General features: G+C 36.0%; 1 protein-coding gene across 1 annotated transcript in view; it reads left to right on the top strand.

Moving 5' to 3' along the window:
* The first annotated feature begins 1781 nt into the window (after positions 1 to 1781).
* The window catches only part of LOC149540254 (uncharacterized), a 61486-nt gene continuing 53185 nt past the window's right edge, over positions 1782 to 10082 (top strand). Inside the window, exon 1 of the mRNA XM_089799541.1 lies at positions 1782 to 3238. Within this exon, the coding sequence (XP_089655667.1) occupies positions 3008 to 3238 (231 nt within the window). The 5' untranslated portion in view covers positions 1782 to 3007. The remainder of the gene's footprint in view (positions 3239 to 10082) is intronic.

The following is a 10082-nucleotide window of genomic DNA, read 5'->3' as shown; positions in this document are numbered from 1 at the left end:
TGCAAATTTTGGATCTCCTATTATGTTAATGTATCTTGAATATTATTTGAAAATTAGATTATAAATAGATCTATTAGTAATTACTTTCTTGTTGGTTTGAGAAATTTGGTTAGTTTTAACCAAAACCTTGATTGTATTAGATTTGTAGATATTATCTGCATAACCTATTACAGTTCCTAATGAATTAGCTATCTTTTTAATTGTTGATTCTTCCATTAATTTAGATGGTACCTCAGTGCTTTCCATCCAGATTATAGTTTCCGAGTTTTTGATGTGATCTTTATTGAAATTTGGAGGCCAAGCTAAGAATTTAACATGATGGCCCTTATCAAAAACAAAGTCTGATTTCAAGATTTCCTCTTTATCCTGTGTGTTTCGGCATAAAATGAACCAGATTTTTTCATTAAATAAGTTAATGCTACTTACCTTGTTGCCCTAGATTTTTGAGAAAATGTGCACCAACTTGGCTCTCGTCCTTGACAGACCACTCCAATACATTTATATTCCCTTTCTTTCACAGTCTTTCCATCTCCCTTCACTGTAGGCATTGCTGATTATGATCTCTTCCCCAGATGCATTCTTATTTATGAAGCTTGGCTTTGAATGATTTTCCATGTTTTGCTTGAAGATGGCTTGCTCTCTTTTTCAGTGCGAAGGGAGGTATACTTCTTTTCCCTTGTTGGAAATTCTAAAATTTGAAATGTGTTCATAATGCTGCTTCGGGGGTGCCGAAGGGTTCTTGTTTTTTGAGTCTATTTCCTTAGTCCTTCCCAAGGGGATAGAATTGGCTCCAGACACCACTTGGGGCTTTTCCCACTTTATCAGATTGGGGTTAGGGTTAGGCTTTGATTTCGCCACAAATCTAGTTTTACTGTAAAAGGATTTTTGTTGATGAATCGTTCCTTTTTTTCCATTTTGATTGTGCTAGGATTGTCCTCGCTTTTTCCTCTTGCACACCGTTTGCCATCCATCTTTTTTATGAAGGGGCTGATTCTGTTGAATCTCCTTTTCGTTCATTGTGTTGCCATACAAAGTATTCAAATTTGTTTTTATTTACATCTTGGGCGTTACCTTGTGCGTGAATGCATTGTGAAAGGGCATCATATTTGTTGAAGGTCGTCAAAGGAGGCTGAGATCCAGTTTTCTGTTGAAATGCATAAAACCTTGATTTAGGGCGATCCTTTTTTGCAAGGTTTTTTGTCATTTTCGCTGATTCGTCATATTCGTTGGATTCACAGATTAGAGATGGAAACTACCCTTATTTGTGTTTTAGTTCACTATAACTTATCAATTATCAGGAAAACATACATGTCTTTTTATTTAAAAAATATAATTTTGAAGTTTTATACAATGAATTTTATATTCTACTATTATTTTATACAAATATCGTTTGAAATAACATTCATGAACTTAGAAATTGTTTCTTTTATTTGAAATATATATATATATATATATTAGTAATTTATAATTATAAATTATTCATAAAAATATAAATAAATATATATATCGATAAAGCCAAAGTCAAAAAAATAAGAGCCAACACAACATAATTTGTGAACTTCTCATATAAAAGATCTTGATTAGATTGTTATCTTACTCTTACCTATTATTCATAGAAATATTATTTTCTAATTTTAAAAATATATAAATTTCAATTATCACATAGTGTTTTTTTAAAAATGTAAAATAAATCAGTATGCAAAAGTCTAGCCATCATTTAAAAAAAAATCATGACAGGCAGAGGCGGCCGTTAAATTCTGATCAGGGCAACTGAGCAACTGAGCTCTTTCCCTTTCCCTGAAGTCTACAAATAAAATGTCCAGGAGACCACACCGAAGAATAAAAATCATAAAAGCCAGACGTTCTTAAGCCAAAGATGACAATAAAATCATTCCAAGTTTAGTTATTAGAGGGAACATTTGAGTTCACATATTTCGATCGGCGATATGTTCAAATTTTTTTCAAGGAATTTTTTCCATCGTTATAGCTCAAACTCAATTCAGCAATCTACTGGAAACAATTGAGTTGTACTGTCCGAGAGAACATGTTGAAACCGGAAATTCTTTTAATGTAGTTACCTTCTGTGGTAGGGTAATTTTGCAACTTAAGGGATAGGTTTTACGTAAACATTTTGTAAGCGGCTATTGACAGACTTGTGCGAACATTATTACAAGTCGCAGAGATTTCGTAATTGAATTCAGTATTTAATGGAAGATCTGTACGCTTCTCAATTACTGCGATCTTCCATTCCCATATGAGATAAAGAAAAGCAAAAAGGTCGAGATATGTCTATTAACGGCATTGAAACCAGATTATGGTAATAAATATGCGAAATAAACAGAGCTGTGATCATAAATTTTACCGGCGGGCAGGAATTCGGCAGAGAGGATAAGCCGATGCACAACAAAGTTGGTTCTGGTATTATTATTTATCTGCGTTCGGATCACTTTTCCTGTTATTTTCTCTGAGGAGGGGGCAAGGGTGTACATTTGACCTATTTATCAATCAATGGGAAATTGAAAAAGCATATTGTATTCTGATTGTTAATTAGTTATTAAATACAATCAAACATGTATTCTGTTGTCTGCAAGGCAATATAAGGGCAATTGCATTGAAGTTGCGGTAATGGCCGAGGGTCAAGTATTAACATGGAATATAATAATCAGTGTACGAGCTGTAAGTCGTTGAAGGCCATAAAAATAATGGCGGCTATCGTCATAGCCTGCAGGGAAATTTGCGCATCATCACTCCTGGAGCAGTATGGATGCCCCTTTGACCTTTTTAAATAATTAATTCAGATTCAAAACCACACATGGTTTTGAATCTGAATTAATTATTAAAAAAGGTCAAAGGTGCATCCAGAATAGTTGATACAATGACATAAACTTTACTATTTTAATGCCTTCCCATGCAGGTCATGTAACGGCAGTTTTGGCATTAAAAGTTCTACTTTCCGGAGGATTAATGACTTATCTTTTTTTCTTCGATTCTAACCTAATCTAACTCAATGGCAGCATCGATGGCAGTTACTATTACTACTCAGAGGCCATCCTATTTCCATGGAGAATGGTTTGTTTTGTCAAGTCGAAACCCAAATAAACAGATTAGAATTCCGACCTCGATTTTACGAAACGCGTCTATCAGAAAATCTAGATGCAGAAGGGTAATCACGATGGCTGCTTCTGTTGAAAAGAAATACACCACTCAAAAGTCCGATGAGATCTTCACTGCCGCCAAGGTTGGTATTTATGCCTTAGTTCTATCTGTCAATTTATTTCTCTGTTACCACATTCACTGTTTCATAGTTTATCTCAATATTTAATGGATACGTACGTAAATGTCCTGAGCCAAGAAAATGAGATGTCAAAGTTGCCAGAACTTTGCACCTAGCAATAAGATGGGATACACAGATTTGATGATACTCTATAGATAGATAGATAGATAAAATTTTAACGTCCACGAGGCTAAAAATAGCCTATGGGACAGCAAGACAACTCAAGCAGACTTAAATAGCGCTGTTCGCCTCTTGTGTAGACTAATGATGAGCCCCCCCAATTGCTCAATGTACTCTTCGTTGAACAGGTTATGCCAAGAATTGTCACATATAGTATCCGCAAACTTATCCCTGCTATCCTTGTAGGCCTCACATTCTAGAATAAAGTGCTGTTCAGTTTCCACTTTCCCAGAATTGCAAAATCTGCAAATTCTCTCTTCCCAAGCCTCCTTTGGCCTCTTCCAGCGCCCGGTCTCACAACGAAGTTGGTGAGAGTTGGTTCTCAGTTGAGCAATAAGAATTTTAGCTCTCCAAGAAATGTTGGCTCCTATGTACACTTTTTCGAGTTGATCACAAGTGGAGTTGAACTCATTTATATAATATAGTTTCTTCCTCCCAATCTCGCTTCCCCAATTTCTCTTGTAGAATTTCTCCATAACAAAGACCTTTATTTCTTTATTATTTGTGGGGCACATATTGAAATGAATATTCCATTTACTCATCCACTTGATGTTTTGTTGCATCCATGTCCTTTTTTGCTTACATAGTGTGTCCCTAAAGACAACTTTCGGCCATCTATCCTCTTCCATTTTTTCGATTCTTTTTAGATAGCTTAAAAGGTGAACCATAGCAAGTGCCTCGATAGGCGCAGCCCCCCATTTCACTTAGCATGATGTCATATGGAACAGTGCTTTTAATTTTAAACTTGCTTGTAATCAAGCGCTTTTGGATTCCTTCGATTTGTTTCCATTGTGCTATAGTAGTGCTGCTGGCCCATAATTCACACCCATGAAGAACAACTGGCAGCACAAGAAGACCGAACAAGGTTTGAATAGTTTTCCAATCCCACAACTCCGCTTCACGGCACCTATTCTGAAGAGCGTAGAAAGCCTTCCATCCACCTAATGTCCTTTTATACCTGCAGCTAGACCAGCTTAGTTTTTTGTTGAAATCGATGCCAAGGTATTTATATTCCGCAACTTCTTCGAGAACACTTCCATTGTAATAAAATTCATGTTGATGCTGTTTTTTATTATTAGAGAAAATCATAACCTTGGTTTTGCTGATATTGACCTGCATCCCCACCATTTTACAAAAGCGCTCAAGAGAAGATAGATGGTCTTGCAAACCACAAGCAGATTTGGCAATTAAAATGAGGTCGTCCGCATATAGGAGTAGCTTTATAACAAATTCCCCTAGCTGAATGCCTTCACGCTCTTGCATGTTTAACCACTCTTCCAGTTTGTCAATATATAAACCAAATAAAGTAGGGGATAAAGGGCAGCCCTGTTTGACCCCGATATCGCTCCTAAAACATTCTGAAATGCCATCTGAAGTTCTGATTTTGACTTTCACCTCTTCGTACATCCTATGAGCAGCAGCTCTGAGATGCCTAGGAATCCCCAATTCTTCCATCCTCAACCAAAGCTTGTCTCTCGGAACGGTATCAAAAGCCTTTTTGAAGTCAACAAAGCAACAAAAAACCTCTTCCTTTTTCTCCCACTCTTTTTCAATAATGTGTCTCAGAGTGACACAGTGATCCACTGTCGAGTGCTTTGGCCTAAAACCAGCTTGCCCTTTAGCATGTTTATGATTTTCTTCTGCCCATTTGCTGATCCTAGTTTCTATCATACTGCCAAAAAGTTTAGCAAAGAGGGGATTGATCATTATAGTCCTGTAGTTGGAGGGATTGTTAACATCACCACTCTTAAAAAGTGGTATTGCAAGGCTGATTGTCCAATCTTTCGGAAACCCTTCCTGGCAGATTTTGTTGAAGATTTCAGTGAGGTGCGGTGCAAGAGTTTTCATACCCCACTTCAAATATTTAGCTTGAAGCGCAACAAGGTCTTTTGCTTTGCCTCCACCCAACTTCTTAATCCCTGTCTCTATCTCTTGCATAGTAAAAATATTTGTGGTATCATTGACCAAAGGTGGCTGTCCCACTCCACCCTCTTGTTCATAAAGTTTCTTAGCATAATCAAACCATTGGGTGGTAGTAATATTATTTTCAGTTTGCTTCCTCCTTGGTTGGAGTTCTTTCCAAAAACGTTTGGGGTTATTTCTGCCCAAGAAAATTAGCTCCTCTCTCCTTGTGGACATAAAATCGATTTTTTTCTTCTTTAGGATCTGTTTGTAGGTCTTAATGTCAAGGTTAGTTTTATTTGACTCCCTTAGATTTCTCCTAGCCTTCTTGCATTCCTTATCAAACCATGCATTGGCTGGAAAACAATTAGTTTCAAATTTTCTATTTTTTGCTCTCTTGCATTTTGAAAGAGCCTTGTGAATCAGATTTGATAAATCATGACTATTAACACCATGCTTATACATAGGGTGTCCCATACAAAGTTCCTCAAGAGTAGCCCTGAAAGTGTTACTATTTTCTGAAGTTAACAAAATTTTGCCCTGAGAAGGTGGGTGTTGAGGGCCTTGGATTTTTGCCCCAATCTGTCTATCCTTTGCCCAATGCAAATTTACGTACAGTGGTCTATGATCTGATTTGAGATCTCAAATGTGCTCTCCAATTTCAACTTCTTCAATATTGTTATACAAATGCTGCGAACAAATTACATAATCTACCACACTTGCCCCGTTGTATGTGTTGCAAGTGAAATTGCCCGACTTAGCCCATCTAGCCAAACCATTACAGATTATTAGATCAAATGTGCCACACAAAGTGATCAATTCTTCCCCAAAATGATTGCAGCCTTTAGCATCTTCAGATATTCTATCCCATGGATGATTTCTCTCTTCTGTGAGCCAAATAGGGTTATCATTTACTTCGGAGCTGAAAATACTTGCTTGCCAATTTGCTGTCCTAGCATTGAAATCTCCAACGAGAAGGACATCCCCACGTTGTGAAAAAACAACAACATCTTTCTTTAACGTAGCATAAGGGTCATTGTGATCTAAACCACACTTTTTATAAATTTTAGATACTTGTGGAGCAAAGTAACAAGCTGCAATCCTGAGAAGAGTGTTATTTTCCACGATTTTGAGCCATATAGTGACTTTATAGTGTGTGATGAAACGATCATCGACATAGACAATAAGAATCACATTTTCATGACATCAAGATTCGTGTCAGATAATCTTCTTCGGTATGATTAGCGTTCCCATAGCTGATTAATTGAACTGAAATATTGTAAAAATGTGAAAAATATATTGATTTAATGGCATATTATGGTCATTCATGCAAAACTTCACCCTAGCGGTGCAGATTTTGATTTTGATTCGAAGGATATTCGGCAGCGTTTAGTATTTACTGCTTGTATTGCTTTTAATTTTCTATTAGTTTTAAGATATAGTCAATACTTGGTGACCCTGATGGAAGTATGCATCTTCACCCAGCGCATGAAGAAATTCTCAGGAATGCTATTTAAATGAATGCGTAAAGGATGATGGAAGCAGAGTGCGTAAAATTTGATCTGATTTTTTTAGAGAAGTTCCTCCAGCTCTAAGTGTATAATTGCTAGATTATACGTTTCCAGTAAGGCTTTTAAGCTACAGAGCCAAAATGGTAGAAGTCTATTTACTTCAATATATTGAGGCCTTTTTAAACTCAATACGTAGACCGAGCAAAGCTGACGCACAGTGTAGTATTTGAAATTGAAGAAAACTAAAATTTATACATGGTAATCGATTAAGTGCTCACCTTGGAAGGTGTTTCTAAGATCAAAATGTATTTAATTGTGCAGGATTCAGTCAAACTTAGTGACCTAAAACTTAATAGGAAAACTTAACAGAGCGCTGTGCAAAATGGACAAGATTTATCCTATATATATATATATATATATATATATATATATATATATATGTCAACAGTGTTTATCATGCAGCTTCCAACAATATGATTTGGTCTATTAAGATTTGCTCCAACCAGCTACATGCAGGTCAGTGGCATTATGCTGAGGATATTCACTGGTTGAAGTAAAACTTTCAGTGGTTACTTTGCACTGTCATTAATGATCTGTTTGAACAACTTTCAGGACGCCTAGATATTATGTACTAATGCTAAATAATATTGCAAAATTCACACAAGAATGAAATCTTCAAATGTGGAAGCATGGATAGATAATTACATGTTGAATCCGTTTTTCATTCCTTAAAAAAAAACTTACAAGGGAACCTTCACTGCTGATGCAACAAAAATCAACAGCATGAACTATTCTTTTACAGAGTGTTTCGGTTCTCCAAAAAACTTACTCTTCCATCTCTTTGAAAACAATTTCTATATGACAATTTTGCTCCTATCTTTATATTTATTCAGTTAAAAAGCTAATTCCCCAAAAATCAGCTTTATTCACACATACCATCCTTATAAGGACAAGAGGGAACTGTTAGTGATTATCTACACTTTTTTAGAACTATTTAGCAAAGTAAAAGACTTTCACTTTAGTCCTTAAAAGACTTTCACTTTAGTTCTTAAAAGTGAAATACAAAATAGCCCAATTTAAACCACACAATATTTTCCCTACATATTTGAACTAGACCTATGTGGCAGATTCAATCTGAGCTAAAAGCTAATGAGAGGAATTTTTCATCAATCCAAACTTCCCTTTATTAAGTGGTACATCCCAATTTTTGGCCCAATTAAAAAATGTTCATATAGCCGTTGAGGTTTAATGCGAAGTCAGTTGATAGGTAAAATTAGTTACGATCATGTGAAATGGTAGATGGTTAATTGTTATAATTTCACATGAAGTTGGCATGCTAGTTAACCTTCATGATGATATTTTGATGTTATCTTGGGAAGTTAGTTATTCATCATGAATTTATTTGGGAATATGATATTATCATGGAGAATTTCTTCCCTGCAGGAGCATGTTGAAGGGTGGGGGTAGCATTGCGAGAAAGGAGTTGGGTACGGGGGGCACCACCTACCATTGAGCAAATAGGTGGGAGACCTAAACCACCATGACCAAGGATGAAACGGCTAGACAAGCAAGAAGAACAAGGGATGACCATGAGCTAACCCAGTTAAATTAAAAACATTTTAAAACTTAAATAAGAAATATTAGTTTCATAATATGGGTGGATCTCAGTGTATCTTGCAAATATTATCATGACCTTGTATAGTAATATCGTGTCTATAGTCGTGTAGGTATAAAATATGTATGTATGTACACACACACACACACACACACATGTATGCGAATCTCAACCTAGCATATACATATATATGTATGTATAGATATAACTACATATTAAGGCTACTCAGGCAAGCATGAATATAAAGGGGTGACATTAATATACCAAGTCATGAGCATAGGTGTTGTTGCCACCCTTGTTCTTCATTTTCAGACTTTGTCTATGATTTTCCTCATTTTCTTATTTAAGCAACCACCTTTAAATTTCGTCACCTTCATCATGTCGGTCTTTAATGTTTACTTGTGACTCTATGATTAAAGAATTTTGCAACATTTCTTGCCACCTTAGTCTTGGCGTAATTGAGCATGCCACGGGCTTTTACCTTATCTTGACCGATTCATTTATTTGATATTCATACGCTTTCTATCTGGAAGCTTAGCGTTCACTTCTTTGTTCATATTTTATTTTTCCGCATGAGAGTGCATTTTGGTGAATTGTTGTTTCTACTCGATATTGAGGAAGATTGTGATGTTGTTGCCCCTATTGGAACTTGAGAGAGTGGATGTAAGTGGCAGCAGTGCTTTGATCATATGGAGTTTGAGATTCAAAATTAGTATTACACATTGGGATATCATTGAAGTTTGGAGTTCGGGCACATCCCAACTATAAATAAAGCCATGCCAACTAAAATAGGTCGTGCTCTTTGATCTAATTGCAGTATATCTTACTTGTTTAATATATAAACTTGCCGGTTATTGTTTAGAACTAGCCATGTCATTTAATTTGTAAACTAGAGCCAAATGAAATGATTCTCAATGCATTATTCTTTACCTTGATAAACTTTTGAATCCAAAGTTCATATGTTTGAGGCAAGTGCTGATCCCATCTAGGGATATAATCAATATATCCTTGAGACGGGGCATTGCCCCATATGTTTTAATTATTGACAAGAATGGAAGAGCAAACCACTTATGAAGCCATAAGCCGAAACTAGCAAGAAGATTGGCAATGTATAAGTAATCATGAATCAGAAGGTATATTATGAATCTCTCGAGATAAGGACCAATTTGGTCGAGATTTAAGTTGGAGAAAGTGGGAATAACCTTGCAATGGTAGGAACATTATTAAATTAGTAATAGTATTTATAAAACAATAAATAAGTTAGCTCATGGAAATCCTTTGTAAGAAATCTTGTTGCCAAGCCGAGCGGTGGGTTGACATTCTATCACCAGAAAGCTCAGTGACTGAATAGTGGTGTCCTAGGCCTAACTCCAAGGTAGGGAGAGCCTTTCTTGATTGAGATTGTGTAGGGATATTCAAGGGTCTGCAGTTGGGAGGTTAAGCCCTTGGCAATGTTTCTTCTCTCCAACAGATGCCAAGACATGCACAAGAGAGAGATAAGATATGTATTCAAATGTCTTCTAGTAACAAGTATTTTACTTTCTTGAATTTGAAATTACAAGTTGAAGATATGTTAGATTGATTAATATCGTTTAATTAA

Source organism: Cupressus sempervirens, chromosome 9, assembly GCF_028749045.1.
Source record: "Cupressus sempervirens isolate cs-2001-9-10 chromosome 9, ASM2874904v1, whole genome shotgun sequence".
Classification (NCBI taxonomy): Eukaryota; Viridiplantae; Streptophyta; class Pinopsida; order Cupressales; family Cupressaceae; genus Cupressus; species Cupressus sempervirens.
The sequence above is the reverse complement of the archived record's forward strand: the minus strand, read 5'-3'. Positions and strand labels throughout refer to the sequence as shown.